Source organism: Vipera berus (assembly GCF_964194415.1).
Source record: "Vipera berus genome assembly, chromosome: Z".
Lineage (NCBI taxonomy): Eukaryota > Metazoa > Chordata > Lepidosauria > Squamata > Viperidae > Vipera > Vipera berus.
The window spans coordinates 55,259,006-55,285,400 of record NC_138205.1 but is presented as its reverse complement, the minus strand read 5'-3'; the positions used below and the strand labels follow the sequence as shown (position 1 = coordinate 55,285,400).

At 40.3% G+C, this 26,395-nt stretch overlaps 1 protein-coding gene across 2 annotated transcripts in view; it reads right to left on the bottom strand.

Moving 5' to 3' along the window:
• Positions 1 to 26,395, bottom strand: part of FHOD3 (formin homology 2 domain containing 3) — a 370,562-nt gene that overhangs the window by 112,409 nt on the left and 231,758 nt on the right. For both annotated transcript variants that reach the window (XM_081344817.1, XM_081344818.1), the window contains exons 15-16: positions 12,152 to 12,366; positions 76 to 366 (exon numbers count right to left, since the gene is read on the bottom strand). In XM_081344817.1, coding sequence (XP_081200943.1) covers positions 76 to 366; positions 12,152 to 12,366 — 506 coding nt within the window. The remainder of the gene's footprint in view (positions 1 to 75; positions 367 to 12,151; positions 12,367 to 26,395) is intronic.

The window sequence follows — 26,395 nt, the reverse complement described above, 5'->3', positions numbered from 1 at the left end:
ATTTTTTTTAAAAAAACCCCCACATGTGAAAATTACATAACTATATAGTACTACAAAGAAAAGGCTTCCATTTACCGGCTTTATCTTTATTGCTTAGTTTTTGCTCTGGTTCTTCCCTCTCTAAAGTGCTGCTTGCTGAAGAGAGGCTGGATGCTGAGCAGTTGTCTTTTTCATTCACATCTTCATTTTGTCTCTCTTTTTCACTTAATGCACCTTCTTCTCTCTCTGGCTCTTGACCCACCTCTACCTCTGCACCTTTTACTGCTTTGAATGTTTCTGTTCCCTGCTTGAACTTGGCCTCATCTTCATGCTCTGATTTTGTTTCTTCCTTGGCCTCATGTTCAGGTTCAGATTGACTGGCATTCACTGGTAAAAAGAATAATGGAGAAAGATATGCTTAACAGCAATTACAGAATAACAATTTGGAGTCTTGCCATTGCTTACATGAATTAAATCTAGTCATATATTAAAATTTATATTTATATATATTTTATCTCAAATGTAAGGGACGCGGTGGCTCAGTGGGTTAGGACACTGAGCTTGTCAAACAGATGGTCGGCAGTTTGGCGGGTCGAATCCCGAGTGCCGCGTAACAGAGTGAGCGCCTGTTACTTGTCCCAGCTTCTGCCAACCTAGCAGTTCGAAAGCACGTAAAAATGCAAGTAGAAAAATAGGGACCACTACGGTGGGAAGGTAACAGCGTTCTGTGCGCCTTTGGCGTCAAGTCATGCTGGCCACATGACCACGGAGTCGTCCTCGGACAAGTGCTGGCTCTTCGGCTTTGAAACGGAGATGAGCACCGGCCCCTGGAGTTGGAAACGGCTAGCACGCATGTGCGGGGTAACCTTTACCTTTTACTATCTCAAATGTATGGCTACTATATACCTAATTTTTAAAATGTATATTTTATTAGTTTTTAACAATATCAGGTAAATATATTAACATAAATCCAAGATACATATAGAGAAAAAAAGCCAAAGAAAAAGAAAAAAACAGAAAACACACAAGAGATCTACTGCAATGAAAATAAAGAGATAGGTACTGTAATATGAAATTCATATGCATATATACAGACACACAGACACAGCAAACGACTGAGACCATTTATTTATTAATTAATTTTATATACCCACTTATCTAACTTAAGGTGATTGGGTGGCACACAATAATAGATGAAAAATATTAAAATAACAATACCAATATGAAAACCTACAGTGATAAATATCATAAATATCAAATCATAGCTGAAGGGAGAATAAAAAATGGCAGCACGAGTAACAGAGATACCTATACAAATCTCCAGTTCCATAGAAGCTCCAGTCCTGGTTATTATCATGTCTTAAGAACATTTCAGAATACCAGACTTTATTAGACTGATGGGGCCAGTCTTATTTGGGGGGAAAGGATGTTACAGAAGGCAGATAACACAGCAGAGAAAGCATAGGACCCACCAAAAGTAGCGTTCTAGCCAGTGATATCCACAATATGCCTTCTCTGTGAGATCTAATAGAGTAGGCTAATGTAAATGACGTGTGTTTTGTGAGAGAGAGAGAGAGAGAGAGAGAGAGAGAGAGAGGAAGGGAGGAGAAGTAGATGGTCCCTCATATATCTTGGTCCCATGTCATAAGGGCTTTAAAGTTTAAACCAACACATTGAATTGGACCCAGAAGCAAACTGTCAAGCAATTTGTCATGGTTCTGATAGATGAAATCCATCAAAAGAACTTCAAGGCAAGAATTCTTCCTTAAAGAACATTTTATTCAGGAAACAAAGTATTGGCACTACATTTGTTGTTGTTGTTAGCTGCGAAGTCGTGTCCGACCCTTCGCGACCCCATGGACAACGTTCCTCCAGGCCTTCCTGTCCTCCACCATCTTCTGGAGTCCATTTAAGCTCACGCCTACTGCTTCAGTGACTCCATCCAGCCACCTCATTCTCTGTGGTCCCCTTCTTCTATTGCCCTCAATCTTTCCCAGCATTAGGCTCTTCTCCAGTGAGTCCTTCCTTCTCATTAGGTGGCCAAAGTATTTGAGTTTCAACTTCAGGATCTGTCCTTCTAATGAGCAGTCAGGGTTGATCTCCTCTAGGACTGACTGGTTTGATTGCTTGGCAGTCCAAGGGACTTGCAGGAGTCTTCTCCAGCACCATAGTTCAAAGGCCTCAATTCTTTGGCGCTCAGCCTTTCTTACGGTCCAACTTTCACTGCCATACACTGCAACTGGGAAGATCATAGCCTTGACTGTACGCACTTTTATTGACAGGGTGATGTCTCTGCTTTTTAGTATGCTGTCTAGATTTGCCATTGCTTTCCTCCCAAGGAGCAAGCGTCTGTTAATTTCTTGGCTACAATCTCCATCTGCAGTGATCTTGGAGCCCAGGAAAATAAAATCTGTCACTACCTCCATTTCTTCCCCATCTATTTGCCAGGAATTGAGAGAGCTGGATGCCATGATCCTGGTTTTCTTAATGTTGAGTTTCAACTCAACTTTGGCACTCTCCTTCACCTGTAACAAGAGGCTCTTTAGTTCTTCTTCACTTTCTGCCATTAGAGTGGTATCATCTGCATATCTTAGGTTGTTGATATTTCTCCCGGCAATCTTAATTCCAACTTTTGATTCATCTAGCCCTGCCTGTCTCATGATGTGCTCTGCATATAAGTTAAATAGGCATGGCGACAGTATACAGCCTTGCCGGACTCCTTTCCCAATTTTGAACCAATCAGTGGTTCCGTGTCCAGTTCTCACTGTTGCTTCTTAACCCGCATATAGGTTTCTCAAGAGACAAATAAGATGGTCTGGTACTCCCATCTCCTTAAGAACTTGCCACAGTTTGTTGTGATCCACACAATCAAAGGCTTTAGCACAGTCAATGAAGCAGATGTTTTTCTGGAACTCCCTAGCTTTCTCCATGATCCAGCGTATGTTGGCAATTTGATATCTAGTTCCTCTGCCTCTTCCAAATCCTGCCTGTACTTCTGGTAGTTCTCGACCCACATACTGCTGGAGTCTAGATTGTAGGATTTTAAGCATAACTTTGGCACTACATAGTTGAACCCAAAACTAAATTCCCTTCCCCCGGATACAAAGTAACAAATTGCAATTCCCACCTCCAATAAGCAGTCATAAATCATGTTTTCCAATTAGCCTGAAATGTGGGCTTTATCTCCAGCTTCTCAGCATGCCAAATCATTATCAGTTCATCCTTGAGTTCCCACAGAGCAGCGTTATTATTATGGCTAGCTGACCTCAAGCATTCATCCCAACCCCTGTTCTGCACCTGATTTCCAAACAGAAGAAAAAGCATGTTAAAAACAAAGCAGAAATGGCTGCAATTTTCATCAGTTGTCAGAGTGGGAACATCCAATGTTTACAGCGCCCCTTTATAAAAAGGATAAATCCTGTGGAAAATGAAAATATTGGCTATTGTTATGAAAGGTTTAGGCCCAGGTAAACTGAATCAGGCCTCATGGACAAAGTATTGAACCAAAGTCTGTGCTATGCTTAATTTTGCAGTTTGCAATTGTGTTTTATTTAATATGATTTTGCTAAGCTTGCTTATTTCAAATATATTTAGAACATAAGGACTGGAACAGTAAAAAATAGGGAACTGAAAGTAGCTGATGGATGCAGGTTCCAATATACACGGGTACATGTTCAGCAGAAGGTCAGCAGGTGGTCAGTAAAAAATAAGCAAAAGTCAGCCAACCACCTTACTACAGAACGAGAAAGGGTATAAAGGGTTGGGACTGGACCTGATTGATTTGCCATTGGCCTATAGCTGTCCTTTTGGAATCTGCTATGCCATATGGTCCTCATTGCAATGGGTTATTAATGTAAGTGATATTGTGTTATTATGCTTGCTATGTTCCAAATCATTAGCAAAGTAAACCTCTGAAGCTTAAAGTAAGAATTATTGTTTTGTGTTGCTGTTTCTTGACTTTTCCATTGGACTTTTCCATGACACTGCAATTCAAACAAAATCATAGGTTAAGGGTTTCCTCTCGGTTTATTAGGGTGCTTATCATAGAATTTACTAATGAGCCTGTCAGCTTTTACATCACTAGATTTTACCCAAGAGGCTTTGGATAATGGATATCCTTTCCACTGCACTAAGTACTGTAACTTTCCGTTGAAATAGGCTTTACTTCATAATGGGTTTGTCCAGCTACCAGCAGAGTGCCAGGTGCCTTCTTAGGGGGAGGTCGTAAGGTAGAACCCTGAAAGGGTCTCCGTAGGCTACAATGGAATACAGGGTGGACTTTTCCTAAGAGTCTGGGAAGCTTTAACTCTACCGTAACTGGATTTATGATTCTTACAATGGGGAAGGGACCTAGATACCTTGGTCCCAACTTCTTACTAGGCAGCTTGAGCTATAAATATTTTGTGGATAAGTAAAATTTCCCCCCAACCTGGAATGACCTTTGGGGAGCCCTCTTTTTATCCGCTTGTTTTTTGTATGTCTTGGAAGCCTTCCTCAGAGCAAGTTTTGTTTTGTCCCAAACCTCCCACCCCTTCACCCACTGGGTATTGGGTTGAATTCTTTTCCTGTGGCAATTTTAAAAGGCGTAAACCCAGTGTTGTTGTGAACAGAGTTATTATAAGCCACCTCTGTGAAAGAGAGGAGGTCAGTTCCGTTCGTTTGTTGATAATCCATATAGCATCTAAGGTATTGCTCTACTATTGAGTTTGCTTTTTCAGCCATCCCATTCATAGATGGGTGAAAAGCCAACAACAGTCCTTGCCATGAGCCAATTAACTTGAGGAAACCCCTTCAAAACTTGGCTGTAAATTGTACCCTCTGTCTGAGATTATTCATTTTGGCTTGCCATGCAATCTGTAAATGTGCTTAAGAAACATCTTAGTTAGTCTCCAGGCTGACAGGAGTCCTTTGCTTTGAAAAAAGATCAATCATAGTCTAAATCACTGTATTTCCTGTTTTCAGGTAACTTGACTATAAAATCCATAGCAATTCCTCTGTTTTCAGGTAACTCAACTATAAAATCCATAGCAATTTCTTCCCATGGCTGGGAAGAGTCCGCAACTGGTTGTAACAGTCCACAGGGCTTTCCTGGAATTCTCTTCATGGTGGCACATACAGCACTGCTTTTCACATAGTTCTCTATGTCCTGTTTCAAACCCGGCCACCAAAATTGTCGACGAACCAGATGCAATGTTTTCAAATAGCCGAAGTGTCCAGCTTGTTTCACATCGTGACCGTGCTGGAGAGCTTTGAGGCAAAAACAACTTCCTCCCTTTGTAAGCCAATCCGTCCCTGCATGTCAAGGAGGTTTGATTGTCCTTGAACCACTGATCATTGAGGAGTTCCTGTTTTAATTTTCTCATCCCAGGATTGTCGGGAATTGGGACCCTCAAAGATGGGGCTCTTTGTGGCATTAGTTGAGAAGCAGCTTGCGGCGTAGATATGATTGCTTCATTTACCTCTTCATGCTGGCTTTTGTACTGAGGCAATCTGGATACAGCGTCAGCTAAAGAGTTTCTTCCCCTCAGTATGTATTTCAGAGTGAAGTTGAATTGGTTAAAATAGATGTCTAGATTGTAAGAATTTGGTAGATAGATAGATCTTATGTCCCATTTTAAAGTCCTTTGGCTTAATGCACTTTTTATCAGCTTCTTTTTTATATGCTTCCTTAGCTTCATCCAGTCTTTTTCACTACTGGCCAAGTATTTTGTAGTTGGGTGATCCACTCTTTTAGTGATGCAGTCAATGGGATGGTCTGAGGCAATTCAGGGATACATACAAAATCCTGTCCTGTGGCCACATTAAATGGAATGAACCGGATGCTACTGTGTTGTGAGTTACTGTAGGTGACCTTCACAAAAGGGAGAAGATCTGCCCAATTGTCTTGATGGTAATTAATGCAACACCTAAGATACTGCTGCAAAACCCCTTTCGTATGTTCACAGGCACCACTAGTAGCCAAATGATGTGAGGATCTAAGCCCCTGAGTGGTTTCCAAGAGTTTAAGGAACTCCTGTCAAAACCAAGAAGTGAATTGGACTCCGTGATCTGATATTATTTTTTCTGGACCACCATGCAGCTGGTAGACATGCTGCACGAATAGCTTAGCCAAAGTGCGAGCAGAAGGAATTTTTTGATAGAATACAAAGTGCACAAGTTTGTTATCACCCAAATTATTGTATTGCCTGAGCTTTTGGGCAGTTCTATTATAAAGTCCATTATAAAGTCACTTTCCATGAGGCTTTAGGTTCTGCCACTGGCTGGTGTTTTCCCTTGTTGCCTGTTGGTGGAGGTACAGATAGGGCAGCTATCTACATAACTCTTTACGTCCTTCTTCAGTGACAGCCACCAAAATTGGCACTTGACTAGGTGCATGGTTTTTATGAAACTGAAATGCCCCACCACTGTTTAATCATAGCTTTTTTTGTAGAACCATAAACCGTTAGCTCTGCAGTTTGGTCCCCATCCAAGCTAGACCATCTTGCATTATCCATTCTCCCTTGTCCATGCAGAACTATTTGTCTTCGTTCAAAGCTGCTTTTAGGGCACCCTTTAGATCATCTGCTATTTGGGTTTTCGCTTTGGCCAGTGCCTGGGTGATGACTGGGGCCGCCAGTTGCCTCGAGGGGATGATTCAAAAGTAAGATATTTGGCCCATTAGCAGTATAGCAAGAAAATAGTACCCTTGGCACATTGAATGCCCCAGGCTCAGGAACACAGCCAGGTTTTTAAGGTTTTTAAGGTTTTTAAGACATTTTAAGGAAATGTTTATATCAACAATGTGTAATTCAGATATCAACTCTTAACAAAATTAGCCTTTTCCTTGAGATCCTCCAGATCGCAAATCTGTGCAATGAATGCAGTATTACAATGGATACTTCAGAGAATTATCTGAGGACAGTTTCCCAAAGACAATTCAACTGAGGTATAGAAATAAACCGATAAGAAGTTACTTAAACAAGGTTTTTTTTCAATATAGAGGTTTTGTTTAGGAGATGTGCAGCTTTATAAAGATACTCATAAATAAAACACTAGGAAAGATTCCTTGTCACTAAATCAGACACAAATAATGTTTCCCCAGCAATGATGGAACGGTATTCAGATGAGCCTGGTTTGCTGTTCTGAAATATTATCCAAATAAGTGTTTACCTGCTAGTTTTAGTTGACACCATTGGAATCAGAAACCACTGATAATCTCTTTGCTGACAAAAAAATATGCTTGTTAAATCCTTAAATATTATCTAACAAAATTACTTTCCTTTCATAATGAGAAAATTAATAAAATGGTATATTTGTATTTATGTAGATGTAGGAGGTAATATTAGTTATTAAAATATGGGTAACATTTGAAACACCTTTGTGGCTAAGGATTAAAATGCTACACTTGAAAGACTGTAAGAAGTCTGTTGATACCTCTATAACTTGATTTACTGAAAGTGTGTAAGATTATTCACAACTAGGTAACATTCAAAGAACCTTCACCTTCTTGGTTCAATGTGCATTTACAAGGAATTCCAGAATAAGTGGAAAGAAATCAGCCTATTATTTTATGGAAGTTATAATATTGGCTATGCTAGATATTGAGAATGCTTCTTTTTTCATAGTGTTATAGCTTTGGCTATTCATTTTGATCTTTCTCAGATTTTCCATGAAAAATATTTCACTGGCAAAAATATGGCCCACTTCTGCTTTTTGTTTTTTCCAGATCACACAAAGGAATTCCAACAATGTAGAAAGGTGTTTGATATTATGAACTCATGACTGGTAAGAAGAATTTTCAATATTTTATCAGGAGTTTAGCCATCCTTGTTTTTAAAGTACTGGATAATGTCCTGATATCCTTTCATAATAGAGGCAAAAATATCCCTTGCTCTTTAAGTTCTGGTTGAATTCTCTTTGCAGGGTTGAATGTTTTTCATGTTTCGTCACTGTACCTCTTTCAACTCCAGAGTGCCAACATTTCTATCTGTAACTCTAATTAGGCTTTTATTTGTTCTAAGGAGTGGTCCTTGGAAATAATAGGAAAAGCTTAAAAACTGCAGGGTTTGTTTAAAATAGCTATTATTCATTCCAAAAGATGCACTTGTTTTTTGAATCTGAATTTATGAAGATGTATTTCTATACAACAAAAATAACAACAAATCTATTCATCTTTTTGTAAGTCATTCATCCTCCTGTAATAATTCATCACTACTATCACCATCACCACTACCATCACCATCATCATCTGTATAGGAATTATCAAGGATAATTGCAATAAGCTTGACTTATTAAAGATCAAGATGTACAAATTGTAGGTTTACTTTCACAATGTTTTTTTTCATAAGGAGGAGGTGGAATGACTATATTTCCCACAATGAGAGCATACTCCAAAACGGATTTCTATCCTGCCTTTATAGTACAGAACTCAACCCACATGCCCTGTGTTTCTTCCTCCTGTTTTCCCCTGAAAACAATACTATGAATTAAGTAGGTCTGAGAGATAATGATTGACTGAAAATCACACAATGAACTTCTGTGACTGAGGATGGACTAGAGCTCTGATCTCTCCATTCCTATGCACCATTGTTTTAAGTCACTTGAATGGACGGAAAGGTTATGATTCAAAATCTGGATCACTTTTATATTGTAACACCTTCCCTACCCAAATTATATGGCTTGTTTTGTTTTATATGGCTACAATATTTCAGGTATTTTAAGTTGTATTAGTGATCTTTGATTCTAACAAAAACTATTATTTGCTTTGATATTCTAGACCAGGGGTGTCAAACTCAATTTCATTGAGGGCCACATCAGCATTGTGGTTGCCCTCAGGGGGCCGGGTGGGTGTGGCCTGGGTGGACATGGCCTACTGGGTGGGCGTGGCTAAAGTACATATGGCCTACTGGGTGGGCATGGCCAGCTCTACATCGTTTGCATCAAGGGTGCCTATGGGGGCCTGGGCAGGAGTGGGACAGATCTGAGGGTCTTTGGCAGAAGGAGGGTCTCTGGGCCAGGGCCAAGCCAGTGGGGGCCATTCCCTCACTGTTTCCAGGATGGCTTCGCGGGCCGCATGAAACCACTTCACGGGCCAGATCTGGCCCCCAGGCCTTGTGTTTGACATGTCTGTTCTAGACCTATGAAATCTTGTATTTGAAATAATTGTACTATTGCCTCTTTTGAAATTCCATGTTTTTAAAAGATTTGGAGGAATCAATCTAGGCTCCTAAGCCACAAATTACTCCTAAATCAAAAAAGAGGAAATTATTGAACTGTTTATCCAATCTTGAATTCCAACATGTATATCAAAGACTAAATAAAAGAATGTGAAAATGTGGTTTTAAAGTTAAAAACATAAGGTAATAAACAAAATTCTATTCTGAATATATTGGATAATTCAGAAAATGTTTACTAAGGCCATGTTCAACCATGTTCAGTATACTATGTCCACAGTACAGTATTTCCCTCATCCACTAATTTAGTCACTTTGTCAAAGAATATAACAAGGTTTGTATTTTGACAAACCTTATGTTGGTTTGCGGGTGATCACAGATCCACTATCTTATCTTTTTCAGGATTGCTGAAAAAGTAATTGCTGCTAGGTTGTACATCTATAGTTTCCTGGATCCATTTTTTTCCTTTCTAAAGATTGGAACCACATTAGCATTTTCCTATTCCTCTGGTAGTTCCTGATGCTCCAGGATTTTTGAAAGAAATGGTTCAGTGGTTCCCAGACCACCCCTATCAGATACTTCAGAATGCTGAGATATAATCCATTTGGTTCTGGTGATTTGAACTTGTCTAAAATAAATAGATGTTTTGTTATCATTTTCTATTTTGATTTGTATTCTTATTCTGTCTTTTACTGTACTGCTTTCTCTTTATGTGTAAAGATATAAAGAATGAATTATACAATTGTGATTTCTCCCTATCAGTCCCTCCCATGATCATTTCCTTGAGTTTTTTGTTTTTTATATGTTGAAAATTATTTTTGGTATTTGCTAGTTTATTCTGAGCCTTAGCTTTCCCGACTTTATCTTTGCAAATTTGGGTTATTTGCTGTTATTCTTTTTTAGTTATGTGTCCCTCTTTCTATTTTTTTTGGTCTCTTAATCTATCAGAAAGTTCTTTATGTAACCATACTGGTTTTGTCTGGGGGCTCTTGTTTTATACTTATCCTTTTTTTGTCTTTTCTTTTACAGAAGAGAGTTGTGTTTGAATGTCTTCAAATTATATTAGGAAAAGTAAATTACAAAATGACTTGCAAATTGCGATTTGTGATAATTTTTTGCAACAGGCTAAGGAATAGTTTGGAGACTTTAAAATAAGGATAAAGCAGATTCTGTATGGTTCTTCATTAGGTATTAAAATTGGGTTGTATGATACTGCTGTTAAGCAAACCATATTCAAAAAGTGCTTTCTGTGCTTGTTAACAGCTATCCATTCAACTATATTTGGGGGTGATAGTTACATGTAAATCTGAGATATTTATCTTTCTTTTACTGCAAAAAATATTTTGTAATCTATCTCATTTAATTTCCAGTAATATCCAAAATGTGTACAATCTATTTGCAAAGTTTTATAATGCCACACCCTAAAATGAATTTGAATGATTGCCATTCCAAATATTTCTAACCAGACGTGAATATACAGACCAATCTTTACAAACTAAATTAAAGTTTGACATTGGCTGATGAAGAAAGCTTACATCCAGTCTTCCTTCAGCTGATAGTTGGGCTAACAGCATGACTGCAGCAGTAATAATCATTAAAGATAAGAAACTCAAGACATAGGCAACATTGTGTCATATAGCATTAAACCACAGTATACGAAAGTGGAAATTATTTTTGACCACATACCACACTTAGAAGTAATTATCAATTATAGTATCATGTTATAAGGAAAATACAAATACATATGTACAGTGCATGAACATATTTTAATTGAGCTCCAGTAATCAAATGATATTCAACTAAAATTGAACATCCCTCAAAAGGAAACATTTAAACAGATGCAAATGATGTCAGCTAAACTCACAGAAAGGATATAACATGGCTCCTTCCTTCCTTCCTCCCCTCCCTCCCTCAATTTAATTAGTTATATTTACCAAAATTAGTTCTTTTGTGTATTTTTCTTTGCCCATGAAGCTACATATCTTTCAGACATCCTTGAAACAAAAACCAAACTATTTCATTTACATATACACTCTAACATTTTTTTTTATTTAACAGCTACATGGTACCTAACAAAAATGTAGTACAAATAATTTAAATGTAATACAAATTAAAATTTAGGCAAAGAAAAATTTGAACATATATACCCAGATTTCCTATCTTTATGCCACCCAGTTTGTTCTAAAAGAATTTTCTACTTTCAAAAGCACTGCTATTATTTTTCAGAATTTCACAAGGATCTTGTTATTCAATGTGCATGCCTCCAGTCAATATAGTGTCACTTATAAGTCTTCCATAATAAACAAGGATTATTGATTCATTCTCTGGATCAAGACCCACAGAAGATACTGCTTTTCTGAATACAATCAGGGCAAAATTAATTATTTTTGATTTCTGAATTAAAACTGAATCAGCAGACTTTATGTGGACCTGGAAGATTAATCAAATCAAAGTATTATAACCATTATGCTAGAAAACCTGAAGGATTTTAAGCAATAATCCATCCTGTTATGAACAATATATATATTGAATGATAAGCTCTTGAAATTCCACACTAGATTTGAATGAGGTATTTTTCAAACTGGGGGAAGGATAGTAAAGAGATGAGAAGCCAATGGAATGTCAGAACATAGAAAAGATCTTGGAGGTCTTCTATTCCAATCCTGTTAAACTGTGTAATTTCAGCCAGACTGCATGAGATTGTTAATATGCAAGAGAATGTACCAAAAGCTGAATCAAATCAAAGGCCTATTTAGTGTAGTATTTAATTCCTCAAAGGTCAATATTAACATAATATTACATCCTTTTTGGGTTTCCAAGCAACTGCCATTCAAAGGAATATTGCCTCTAATTCTAGAGTATCCATTTACAGCCCCTTTTCACCATGATTTTAAATTCAATCTAATTTCTAAAATATTATTTTCTAATTTCTAAGCATATGTTTCAACAACAATCACACTGTCATAAAATGGAACACCATATAGTCAATAAAAAGTATTTGCCATAATTACAACACTTACCTTCTAGAATTTGTGATGTTATGCAAGAAGTCATACAAGCTGATGGTTTCTCATGTGAATCTATTAAACCTGGGCTGGCACATTTGGGAATGGTAACAGTTGGGACTAAAGAACCACCCAAATTCAAGGATAAATCACTCTTGTCCCAACATAAATTTCGATTTCTCAGCTCCTTTTCATATTCTTCAGCTGCCAATTTTTCCAAGTGTTTATATCTGAAAATTAAATTCCAAAGGGATTCCGTAAAAAAGAAAAAAGTTCAGCTTACACTTGTTTATAAATGAAGCAGCCATAAAAAATATATTACTTCTTGACACATGAAATAAAAGCAAAACAGGCTGCTGGATTAATCTTCCGGGGTGGGGGGAGATGGGGGGAAAATGTGCAAACAAACAAACAAACAATAATAGAATGTTGCATCAGATTTGTTTATATTACCTCCCAAAAAAATTTAAATGAAAAAAAAAATCAGAAAAATGCTTTCCAAATTTCTAGCTCCAGTTTTACTAAAGAGAGGGTGGAAAAAGCTTACTGCTCTGAGAAGAAAGCCTTAAAGAATGCAACTTATAAACGTTTGGACTAAAAACAGTCTGAGTGTCTGAACCTGCGATTATTTGTTCTAAGTTCAGTACACTGGAATCACTTCAGTGCCTACAATGGAAACTTTTAAAAAACATTAAAAGATTTCTCTGCCAGACTGAAGATATCCAATAACTTGGATATGATGTCACATACAGTTTATTCATCAAAGTCATTTGAAAAGAACAAAGATACATCTGTTTTGCATTTTCGGCAGGCAAGATTCACTAACTATTTATTAGGACCACTTACCAATCGTATTATTTTATATGTTGTGGCCAAAATTATTTGAAAAATGTGCCTCTTCCAGATGTCCACTAATTTATCAAAGTATTTGAACAAGGAGTGCATACATGAATACATATATGAAAGTAGATTAGTGATTTTACCTTACTCAGTCATCAACTTCTAAAACAGCCAAATCAAAATTTAATTGTAGATAACTGAGTGCTAGCCCTGAGGTAGTTTCTGGCAATCTGTCTATGTAAGCAGAATCAGTTTTAAAGTCCTCAATGGAACTACATCTACATGGAAAGAAGGAAGGAATGGGGTATCCCAAGGTTCTGTTTTAGGCCCAGTACTTTTCAACATTTTCATAAATAATTTAGATGAGAGATTAGAAGGGGAACTCATTAAATTTACTGACAACACCAAGCTGGCAGGAATAGCCAATATCTTAAAAGATAAGCTCAAGATCAGGTCATTTCGTCTTAGAAAAGAAAAACTAAAATCACAGGTAAAGATTAGGTGAAACGGGCTCAACAGTAGTAACTGTGAGTGAGATCTTGTAGTCCTAGTGGACAGTCACTTAAATATGAACCAATAGTGTATAGCAGCAGCCAAAAAAGCCAATGCAATCCTAGGCTGCATTAACAGAGAGAATCAAGATCACATGAAGTATTAGTATCACTTTACAAAGCCTTAGTATGACCAAACTTGGAATACTGCATCCAATTTTGGTCACCACAGTATAAAAGAGATGCTGAAACTTTGGAAAGAGTGCAGAGAAGAACAAAAATGATTAGGGCGCTGGAGGCTAAAACATATGAATAGTTGCAGTAGTTTGGTGAAAAGAATAGGGGAGATATGATAGCGGTGTTCCAACATTTGAGGGACTGCCTCAAAGATAATTTTCCAAAATAGATGAAGGCAAGACAAGCAATGGATGAAAACTAATCAACGAGAGAAGCCATCTAGAACTAAGGAGAAATTTTCTAGGTGAGCACAATTAACCAGTGGAATGGTTTGCCTTCAGAAGTTGTAGGTGCCCCAACATGGAGGATTTCAAGAAGAGACCGGACAACCATTTGTCTGAAATGGTACAGAATCTCTTGTTCAAGCAGGGGTTGTATCAGATGACTTCCAAGGTCCCTTCCAACTCTGTTATTCCATTCCATTCCATTCCATTCCATTCCATTCCATTCCATTCCATTCCATTCCATTCCATTCCATTCCATTCCATTCCATTCCAAACTAATTTCTCACATGCCAGGCAATGTATGTGACTTCCAATGTCTCATTGCTATAAACTTGTCTAACTAACACGCAAATGGCAAGATAAAGACATTTTTCTATGCAATAAGTGTTTTCTAAAATTCTGACAACTAATGGACATTTTCCCTTCAAATTAGATGCCTACTTCACTTTTTACTCTCAAAGAGCTTAACTTTATAAATTGCATTTTTCTCACAAGAGCCTAGCCCTGTTTTTGTATCACAATGTCATTTTCCAAGACAATATAGGCAAATCATGCAAAAATGCAATGGGAAGGTTTTTCTAGTAGTGAAAATCTATGTGAGGAATGAGAGAATAAAAAGGGATATCCAACACACTGTACTTGCGCTAGTATATTTATCCCTGGCAGAAATTGAAGACAAATTAATGCACATATCATGCAGATCTTCTGTCAGATGGTTCATGGCAGTCGAAGCATTAATTGAAAATTAAACAAATTTCAGAAATTATAGTGCTATTACTTTCACACACACAAACAATAAACAGAACTATGCCTCAGTCTTAAGTAACAAGATATGCACCAGATATGCAATAGTTTTGTGGTGAAGAAAGGGTTCTCTGTGAAAGAGAACATAAAAAATTAAGATTCAACTGCAAAATGGAGAAGTGTGTCCTTGAAAAATAATAATGATCTTGATTTAATTTTGTAATGAATATAAAAATGAGATAAACTCCTACATGTGCTACTATCATAGAGTGAATCACAAGAATGTAATGAGTTATAAGGGACCTTATACAGGTGAAACTCGAAAAATTAGAATATCGTGCAAAAGTTCATTTATTTCAGTAATACAACTTAAAAGGGGAAACTAATATATGAGATAGACTCATTACATGTAAAGCAAGATAGTTCAATAATTGTCATAATTGTGATGATTATGGCTTACAGCTCATGAAAACCCCAAATCCACAATCTCAGAAAATTAGAATATTGTGAAAAGGTGCAATATTCTAGGCTCAAAGTGTCCCACTCTAATCAGCTAATTAAGCCATAACACCTGCAAAGGGTTCCTGAGCCTTTAAATGGTCTCTCAGTCTGGTTCAGTAGGAATCACAATCATGGGGAAGACTGCTGACCTGACAGTTGTGCAGAAAACCATCATTGACACCCTCCATAAGGAGGGAAAGCCTCAAAAGGTAATTGCAAAAGAAGTTGGATGTTCCCAAAGTGCTGTATCAAAGCACATTAATAGAAAGCTATGTGGAAGGGAAAAGTGTGGAAGAAAAAGGTGCACAAGCAGCAGGGATGACCGCAGCCTGGAGAGGATTGTCAGGAAAAGGCCATTCAAAAATGTTGGGGACTTTCACAAGGAGTGGACTGAGGCTGGAGTCAGTGCATCAAGAGCCACCACACACAGATGGATTCTGGATATGGGCTTCAAATGTCGTATTCCTCTTGTCAAGCCGCCCCTGAACAACAAACAACGTCAGAAGCGTCTTACCTGGGCTAAAGAAAAACAGACCTGGTCTGATGCTCAGTGGTCCAAAGTCCTCTTTTCTGATGAGAGCAACTTTTGCATGTCATTTGGAAACCAAGGACCCAGAGTCTGGAGGAAGAATGGAGTCACACACTGCAAGATGCTTGAAGTCCAGTGTGAAGTTTCCACGGTCTGTGTTGATTTGGGGAGCCATGTCATCTGCTGGTGTTGGTCCACTGTGCTTCATTAAGTCCAGGGTCAATGCAGCCGTCTACCAGGAGATTTTGGAGCACTTCACGCTTCCTTCCGCAGACGAGCTTTATGGGGATGCTGACTTCATTTTCCAGCAGGACTTGGCATCTGCCCACATTGCCAAAAGCACCGAAACCTGGTTCAATGACTGTGGGATTACTGTGCTTGATTGGCCAGCAAACTCGCCTGACCTGAACCCCATAGAGAATCTATGGGGCATTGCCAAGAGAAAGATGAGAGACATGAGACCGAACAATGCAGAAGAGCTGAAGGCTGCTATTGAAGCATCCTGGTCTTCCATAACACCTTAGCAGTGCCACAGGCTGATAGCTTCCATGCCACGCCACATTGAGGCAGTAACTGCTGCAAAAGGGGCCCAAACCAAGTAATGAGTATATATCCATTCTTATACTTTTCAGAGGTCCAATATTGTTCTATGTACACTCCTTGTTTTATTGACTGCATGTAATATTCTAATTTTCTGAGATTGTGGATTTGGGGTTTTCATGAGCTGTACGCCATAATCATCACAATTATGACAAATCACAGCTTGAACTATCTTGCTTTGCATGCAATGAGTCTATCTCATATATTAGTTTCCCCTTTTAAGTTGCATTACTGAAATAAATGAACTTTTGCATGATATTCTAATTTTTCGAGTTTCACCTGTATATAACTTCATCCAGTTGCCAGCTAATAGTAGGAATACCAATCCCATTTGAAAACTTCCAGGTAGAAAGTATGCAGTATTCAAGGCAATTCTGTTTCACTACTTAAACACCCTTTCCATTAGAAGCTCCTCCTAGGTTTTAGCTTGAATCAGAGTTAATTTCAGTTGGTTGGTCCTTCTGCTCTGGGCTTTAACAGAAAATATTTTTCTCATATCTTTTTAGATATTAGGCTAATAATCTCATTTACAAACTACGTCTTGTTATTTTAACCATTCCGCATACTCTTCTTTGATCCAATTCCCAGTTCTCAATGTCCTTATTCTTGTGCCGAGAAATGGAAATAATATTTCTTTTTTTTTATTAAAAAGTTTTACAATACATTTTTTCTTTAACCAACCAAAAAAAAGAAGAAAAAAAACTTACGCAAACAATCCTAAACTATTCAAACTATCAAACTTTAACTCATATAGGTAAATTCCAAACATACATATATATATCATATCAATGATTATTCAAATACAAAATAATACCTTCCAATCTGATATCCAATAAAAACAATCTCAAATAAACCAATTTATATCAATTGTCTAAAACTATTCCTCATTCCAACTAAGCTTTAAATTCACATTATCCTAATGTGTTATACAACTTAAAATACCATAGATTACTTTCCAAACTTAAGAAATTTTTATATAATCACATCATTCTTATATTCTTGTATTCTATTACCTATGCCAATATTACCCATAAAAATATTACAAATTAACTTCAATCACAAAAAAACCAATTTATATCAATTTTATAAAACTATTCTTCTATCCAACTAAAAGCTTAAAATTTTTCATCCAAATAACAAATCATAACCTACAGAATATCAATAAACACTACTACAAATCTTCCCAATTAACTTTCCATAATCATCTTAGAACTAAAGCAACACGAAATATTACATAATTATTTTATAAGGGTAAAAAATATATCCCCAAATATTTAGTCCTTCTAGCAATTCCAATTCCCATAATCCTTATTACATTATTGTCTCTTACAGTTATATGACTAAATCTTCAGGCTTGATTCATTCGTCCAGAAGTAACACGCCTCTTCCAATTTCTGGCCTTCTCCAGTGATAATAAAATTTGACCCACTCTTGTATCTTTCACATCTGCCTGCGTTAACCCTTCAGCAACATGCAGGTTCTCTCTGGAACGTTGAGACTCTCTCTCACCTTTTTTCTTTGTAGATTCCAAAGATGGTATGGGGACTGCTTTTAAAACATTACTGTAGAAATCATGTGCCTGAATCTCCGTGGTAAAACAGTACCTCGTACCTTCATAGGTCACCACCATCCCCACTGGTATTTGCCATCTAAACTTAATATCACGTCGTCTCAATTCTTGTGTCAAAAAAGCAAATTCCTTCCTTTTCCTTAAAATCTTTGCAGGGATCTCTTTTAAAATCAGAACTTTTTGCTCAGCAATTACAAAATCAGTGTTGTAGGAGGCCTGGATAACTTCATTTCTAATCATTCTCTTTGTAAAATAAACCACCACATCTCTAGGTAGTTTCCTTTGTCTTGCGATCCACGAATTAACACGGAAGATTTTATCTATATCTTGCATTATTTCATCTGCTGGTCGCTTCAACACCCCTTCCAAAGCCTCAGAAACCATTTTCTCCAAATTTTCCTTAGGATTTTCTATTAGGCCTCTGATTCTTAAAGCAAACTCCATCTGAGAATATTGTGTCGAAATCAAATCATAATTCATTTTCTCTATTACATTTTCAGTTTCTGTCATTTTGGCTTCCAATCTAATATCATTTTGAGCAAGATCTTCCACTCTGTCATCCAAAATCTCAATACTTTTAACCATGCCCTCTATTGCAGATGTGATGTCTGCTCTCATTTCTTTTAATTTCTCTGTAAACTTCTCCTCCAACTTTTTCTCCATTATCTCAACAAATTGCTGCATTTGCTTTTCCATAGTCTCTTGCAACAGATTCTGCAAATCTTTTACTGTAAAAGCTGATACAGATTCAGATGCAGAGGATAATGAAGTTTTCACCGAAGACTGCTGCCTCAGGGCAGGAGCTTTAGAAGATATAGCCGCCATTTTCACCCTCTATTGTTAACTACGCACTTTCACATGCAGATTCAGCAAAGTCCATTGAGTTAAAGATCAAAGCATCATCTTCACCAAAATCTCCTGCTTCGCTCTGCCTGCGTCCTCGTTCTCAAAAGCTCTTCCTTGCTAGCAGGGATGGTTGCGAACGCCCTGTTCTGCTCCAAAAAACCCGGAGCAGAGGCACCTCGCAGTCCGGAGCATGCCCAGGCTTCGGGGGGGGGGGCTCAATCCTTCCGCCGCCAAAACTATAGGTTCTGGCAGCCCCGGAGAGCTCTACCCCTACCTGGACGCTCACCCCTCCTCTTCTCCCGAGGTGGGGGCTTCCGAGCCGCCGAACAGCTGAGAAGCGCTGTTTTCGGCGGCTCTACGGAGCTGCGAGGCTGACAGCCAGGAAATGGCTGCCTCCAGCGTCGCCTTGCCATCCGGAAGCCGGAAATAATAGTTCTAAATTCAATCTATCTGTGGTATCTTTCTTAAAGGAAAGATGAATGCTGGGAACATATCTTGTAACATATCCGTTTATCATTTAAAACTAAAAGAATCTGAGCCAAATCTGCTATGCAGTGTGGGCAGGTGTGCAAGTGGGCGGATGACTGAAAATGTGGTGGGAACAAGAGAAATTTACTTCTCCATGTTGGCTTCCCCATTCATGTTGCAATCACATGACTGTGGAATGCTACAACCATCATAATTGTGATTCGGTTGCTAAGTGTCCAAATTGCAACCATGTGACTGTTGGAATGCTGTGAGATCCACAATCTTGTGGGCCAGTTATAATTCCCACTTATTCAGCACCCTCATAACTTTCAATCTTCACTGTAACCAGAGATCTACCTGTAGGTTAATATCTCTATGTCTGTCAGGTCCCCTTTTGGGTGCTCTGTCATTCTGTTGGAGGGGAAGATGGACTCTCTCTTAGCTGGTTCCAACCAGTTCCAAGGTTGCTGTGCCCTGAGGATGACCTGTTATAAAACCTGTACCTCGGGGTTCTCAAAACAACCTTGTGGCACTGTATTGGCTTTTGGTGGACTGGCCAGGGGGGTTGGGTTTGGAATGGGAAGAACTGCTTTGTGCTTTGTTCGGGACCATTAGATTCTGCCTGTCTTTACTGCAACCATTTTCTCTCAGGAAAAGTTCTTTTGATTAATTATATGGAGTCAAGAGTTGTGCTTTCCTGAGAGAATCAGCTGGGCAGGTCTTTACATTAGGTGGAATCTGCAAAGTCTGTCAACCTGGAGAGGCACTTAGCCCTACTGTGGGGACTGTGCAAGGAATGTCTGCACAGGTCAGTGAGCAAGAGGAAATGGAATGCTGGGGGGAAGCCTCTTGCAGGGCTCACCCTGGAGTGGACCCCTCTGGATGGATGGAGGTGGCTGCAGGCCTGGAGGATTCAATAAAACCCAGATGGTCCATTGGGATTGGGAAGAAATATGACTGAGAAGGGAGAACCAAAGAGTAACCCTCACCTGAGGCAGCCGAGGTGTGAATATCAAGTGGAGCTGTAAGAGCTTGAAGATAAGGGGGGGGGGAAAGTGGTCAAGCTCACCACGGCAACCTCCTCATGAAGCAAGCCGTGGCTTCATGATGGATGATTCCATAACCTTAAGGCATGCAAGACCCAGCTAGGATGACTGTTGGTGACACCCACCAAACCTGAGAGGAAACCCTCGATGACTGGTGTGTACTGGCTGAGGAAGTAGAGGTCGTCCAAGCCCAGAACAAGTACCACACAGCAAGGTCATGGAAAAGATCACCCCTGGAGAAAAGGGAAGCAATTAAACTCCAGGCTTCAAAAGTCTGACCCACAGCTTGTTTTAAATGGTGCTTACCTTTAAAGCCCTACATGGCTTAGGCCCGGGATACTTGCAGGACCGTCTGCTACCGGGGACGACTTCCCATCGCCCAGTGCGTTCACACAGAGAGGGCCTCTTCAGGGTGCCGTCGGCCAGACAATGTCGGATGGCGACCCCCAGGGGGAGGGCCTTCTCTGTGGGAGCACCAGCCCTTTGGAACCAGCTTCCCCTTGAGCTTCGGATGGCCCCGGACCTCCGGTCCTTTCGCCGCGACCTCAAAACTTTTCTCTTCCATCAGGCTGACCTGGATTGATGATGGGTTTTTAAATATGTTTTAATTTTTAACTGTAGTTAATTTATTTTGGGGCTGTTATTTAATTTGTTTTTAATTTTTGTATTGTTTTTTATTGTTGTAAGCCGCCCTGAGTCCTTTGGGAGATAGGGCGGCATATAAGTCCCAAAAATAAATAAATAAAATAAATAAATGTGGCCAGGAAGGACACCAAGCCACAGAACGTAAGACTGGCTGTCCAGCCAAGAAGGCAAGACCAAACCCTGTGGAGAAAAGCATCAAGGCACAGGCAAGGGCCAGAGAAGTGTTGAAAGAAGTGGAGGTCAAGGAGTTCATCACCAAAAAATTCCAACCCCACCAGACGACGGCCAGGTGTTGACGGACACCAACTCTGACAACGATCCCCTGGTAAGTGGCTTGGATATGCCAGTGACCATTCCCATAGAACTGAGCTTCCCTGGGTCAGGGCTGAAAGCCAATTTAAGGGCCTTATTAGACTTGGGCTGCACCAGGTGCTTGATAAATCCAGCACTGGTCGAGAAACTGGGAATCCAACTGAGGAAGCTAAAAATCCCAATTGCATTCTGCCAACGAGATGGGTCTGTTGCAGGGGGCATTCCGACAACTTTTGCCACCAAGCCCATAGGGATGCAGATGGGGGCCCATTCAGAAGTCCTGAGTTTCATGGTGGCACCTGGGATGGAAAGACCCCTAGTCATAGGGCTAGCCTGGCTAAAAAAGTGGAACCCCTACGTGAATTGGAAGAGAGGACTGTTAAAATTTCGGATATGCCGTCCCTCCCAGACCTAGGAGAAAATTCAAAAGGTGACCACCAAATGGCACAAGCTAGGAGCTACCATGCAAGGGGAGGACGTCCCTGTCATCCCTAAGGAATACAGAGATCTCAGAGATGTGTTTAGCGAGAAGGGGTCAGATGAACTCCCCCCTTACAGACCTACTGACTGTGCTATAGAAATCCTACTGGGCACCAAATACTAAAATTGAAACTGTACTCAATGACCCCCAGAGACCTAGAGGAATTGCGACTGTTCATTGATAAGAATTTAGCCTGAGGTTTCATTTAACTGGCATGAACCTGGGTGGCAGGCCCAATCCTGTTCTGGGAAAAGAAGGACGAGACTCTTCATTTATGTGTGGATTACAGAGGGTTAAATGCCATGAGTGTGGAGAATGTCTACCCCCAATCCTTGATGAAGGACATGCTAGCTCATCTGGCTAAGGGCAAAATTTTTACTAAGCTGGACTTGCGGGAAGTGTATTACTGTGTAAGGATCAAGAAAAGGGATGAATGGATACCACATTCAATTGCCCACTGGGTTGTTTCCAATTCAAAGTGCTCCCTTTTGGACTACAGAGAGCTCCTGCTGTCAACGAGGTTTTACATGAGCATCTGTACAAACGGGTGCTGGTGTATCTGCATGACATTTTGATCTACACTGAGAACAAAGCAGAACACATGAAACTGGTGAGGGCAGTTCTCGAGAAGCTACGTGCTGGCAAATTGTATGCAAAACTTTCTAAATGCGAATTCACCAAAGCAAAATAGACTACTTTGGTTACCGCATCTTGCATGAGGGGATTGAAATGGACATCGAAAAGGTCAGAGTGGTGCTAGAATGGGCACCAACTTGCATTAGGAAGAAACTGCAAAGCTTTCTAGAGGTCAAATTTTTTTACAGGCAATCCATTCCTTTATTTGCTCAAATAGCCCTCCCCATTACAAACTTTCTAAAAACTAAAGGAGGAAATAAACCTAAACCTAGTCCACCCTTAAAATGGTTGATGGAATATCAAGCCATGTTTGAGAAACTCAAGCGCTTGTTTGCAGCCAAAACTGTTCTAAAGCACCCTGACCCAACAAAGCCATTTGTTATACAAGCTGATACGAGCAATGTAGCTGTGGGAGCTGTTTTACTGCAGGAAAATGAAAATGGGCAGCTGCAAACCTGCGCTTACACCTCCATAAAACTTTCCTAGACTGAACAGTGATGGGCTGTGTAGGAGAAAGAAGCTTATGCAGTGAGATGGGCACTTCTATGATGGAGGTACTTCTTAGATGGGAGTAAAATACCTTTCAAAGTATGGACTGATCACAAAAATCTGGAGATCCTGAAAACCACTTGTAAGCTTTCTCCTAAACAAATGGAATGTGCACAGTACTTCAACTGTTTTTTATTTCACTCTGCACTATTTCCTGGGGGGGGGGGAAAGAGAATTTTCTAGTTGCTGCAGTCATGTATGCTGCAGTACAGTTGCTCCAAGGAAGAGGTAATTAAGCCAGTGCTCCCATCCCATCAGGTGGTGGCTCAAGTAACCACCCAGGTACAGGCAAAAAGAAAAACTTCAGAAGACAGTGATTTCCGTCCATAAAGCTGCAGTAATGGACAATAAATGGTTCTAAACTCATAGTAATGTTTACTCAATCTGAGATGGACTAGCTTGAGTGGGAGGAAAGCTTTATGTACCAGCCAGTCAGAAACTCATGATCCTAGGAAACTGCCATGATTAAAAAATGGCAGGACATTTTGGTTTTGTGAAAACGTTATACTTAGTGAAAAGGCAATGTTGGTGGCCATCCATAATAAAGACACTGAAAACTACGTGGCCAGTTGCCCTGTATGTGCCTTGGCCAAGCGGTGGCAAGGAAAGATAACAGGACTTGTTCAGACGGTAGCCGAGCCATCAGCACCTTAAAGAGAGATCTCTATGGACTTTATTGTGGAACTCCCCGAAAGAACAGGAAATACTGTAATTTGGGAGGTGACTGATTTGTTCTCCAGGCAGGTGCATTTTATTCCATGCCAGTAGATCCCATCTGCACAGGGCTCTACCAAATTACTCCTGCATTACATTTATAGACTACATGGAACACCCCAATGCAACATCTGAGATAGTGGGATGCAGTTTACCTCTATCCTTTGGAAAGCCTTTCTGAACCTACTTGGTACTGACCAAGGACTCAGGTCCAGTCATCATCCCCAAACAAATGTGGAATGTGAATGAGTAAACTCAGTGTTGGAACAATACCTTAAATGCTTTATTATCAACAAGATAACTGGACTTTATCGTTTGTAGAAATAGCATACAATAATTCTCTACATAGCAGCACAGGTATCACCCCTTTCTGGGTGGCCACTGGTCAAGATTTCAAACTTATGTCTGAACTCCCTGCAAATAACTCTACGGTGCTATCATTGAAAGAATGGGTCACCCAACTACAACATACTTGGCCTATCATACGGAAGGCCTTTGAAAAAGCTCAAGATGCATACAAAGCTCAAGCTGACAAGAAAAGAACTGAGCCTAAGTCTTTCAATGTTGGAGACTGAGTTTAACTTTCCACATGCTATTTACAGTTGCTTCAACCTTCAAAGAAAGTGGGACCTACATTTTTGGGGACTTTCCTCATCAAACATATGGTCACAGTAGAATTAGATTTGCTAAAGTCCCTTTGTTGGGTCCATCCAGTTTTTCACCGCAGTTTATTGAAACCTGAAATCTCTTCACCCCTTAGACCAGTCCCTCCCTGTCCCTGAACTCTTAATGACAGGGGGGAGGACACAACATTTTGAGCTGAGAGAGATTTTAGACTCTCATACGCATAAGGGGAATCTTCAATATTTAGTGGCAAGGAAAGATTTCCCTACTGCCCAGAATGAGTGGGTTGATCATTGGCATGTTAAAGCGCCTAGACTAGTGAAACATTTTCATAATCAATATGCTGACAAGCCTAAATGATTTCTTTAATGTTCTATTTTATCTCCCCTTTTGTTTTGTTCTACAGGTTTATTCCCTTTCTTTAGGAGTGGCAATATGTCAGGTCCCCTTTTGGGTGCCCTGCCATTCTATGGGGGGGAGGCAGCTCTGGGGGAGCATTCTTTGCATGCTTTCGCTTTTGCTGTAACTGCATGGGAATTAAGGAGGGGGATGTTTTCAGAGATGAAATGGACTCCCTCTCAGATGGTTCCAGCCTGACTCCAAGGTTGCTGTGCCCTGAGGATGACCTGTTATGAAGCCTGTACCTTAGTGCTCTCAAATCAATGTTGTGGCATTGTATTGGCTGCTGGTGGACTGGTCAGAGGGTTGGTTTTAAAATGGGAAGAATTGCTTTGTGCTTTGCGTGCGACTGTTAGATTCCACCTGTCTTTACTGCAACCACTTTCTCTCAATAAAAGTTCTTTCGATTAATCATATGAAGTCAAGAGTCGTGCTTTCCTGAGAGGATCAGCTAGGGCAGGTCCTTGTAATTTCAGAAACTGGATTAAAGCTATTGTCTTCAATATAAATGTAGTGTTACCCCCTCAGAGGCCGCCAAAGCCCAGGCCCTCCCAGCCCCGCTCCCCTCCCATCACGCTCTGCAGCTGCGCACTCAAAATGTTAGTAAAGTGTCTCTTCTAGCAGAAGCTCACACGAAGAGAGGAGGTGGCAGACTCTTGTCGTCCAAAGGTGGGCTTTCAGGAACAAAGATGACCAGACCCTAGCCCCGACAGTCAATGCATGACAGTGTTTAACAGCCCCAGGCAGTCATAGCAGCAATAGTCAATGATTTCACAGCGACCATTTGGAAACAAGTGGGGTGGGGAAAACCCTGGCTCCAGGCAGCGATACAAACATGAACAAAGGTAATCAGCATTCTGCAGTAAAAACTCGCCCTGCAAGGGCACTCCCCACAGTATCTATAACTTGCACAAGTAGCAATAATCAGTTTGGATGGCTGCTAGTTTCTAAAGCAGTGATGACCAGCCTCTCCTCCTCTTCTGTCATCGCTCGCAATCTCAGGTCTCGTCGGAGTCAAAACCCCTTCCCTGTCCTTTATTGTTAAAATCTGAATTTAGCAGCCCCAGCAACTTCCTCTCCTCACTCTCTCTCTTGCCTCCGCTTGAGATATCCCCCCCCCCAGTGAAAGAAAGCAGTAAAATTCCACCTTCTCACTCTCTCTCTCTCCTTCACAGAAAAGGATCAGCTTAAAACAGACACGTCAAACACAAGGCCCGGGGGCCAGATCCGGCCCGCGAAGTGGTTTCATGCGGCCCGCGAAGCCATCCTGGAAACAGGGAGGGAACGGCCCCCACTGCCTTGGCCCTGGCCCAGAGACCCCCCCTTCTGCCAGAGACCCTCAGATCTGTCCCACTCCTTCCCAGGTCCTCCCATAGGCACCCTTGATGCCAACGATGTAGAGCTGGCCACGCCCACCCAGTAAGCCATACGCACTCTAGCCACGCCCACCCAGTAGGCCACACCCACCCAGGCCACACCCACCCAGCCCCCTGAGGGCAACCGCAATGCTGATGCGGCCCTCAATGAAATTGAGTTTGACACCCCTGGCTTAAAACCTCAGATCTCTCTTTGACTTCACCTGCTCTCTCTCCGACAACAGCAACCCCCCCACCCCTTTTCTTTCCTTTTTCTTTCCTTCTGCCCAATCCACACCTGCCCAAAACTGGCAGCAGCTGTCCAAGCTTCCCTCTCCCCGGCCAGGCTCCTGTAAAGCCTTTCAGCCAGCTCTGCTACATTATAAATGGAGAGGGATCAACATAAACATTGCACATAATTTCCTCTTTCTGGCAATGTTGTTCAGTG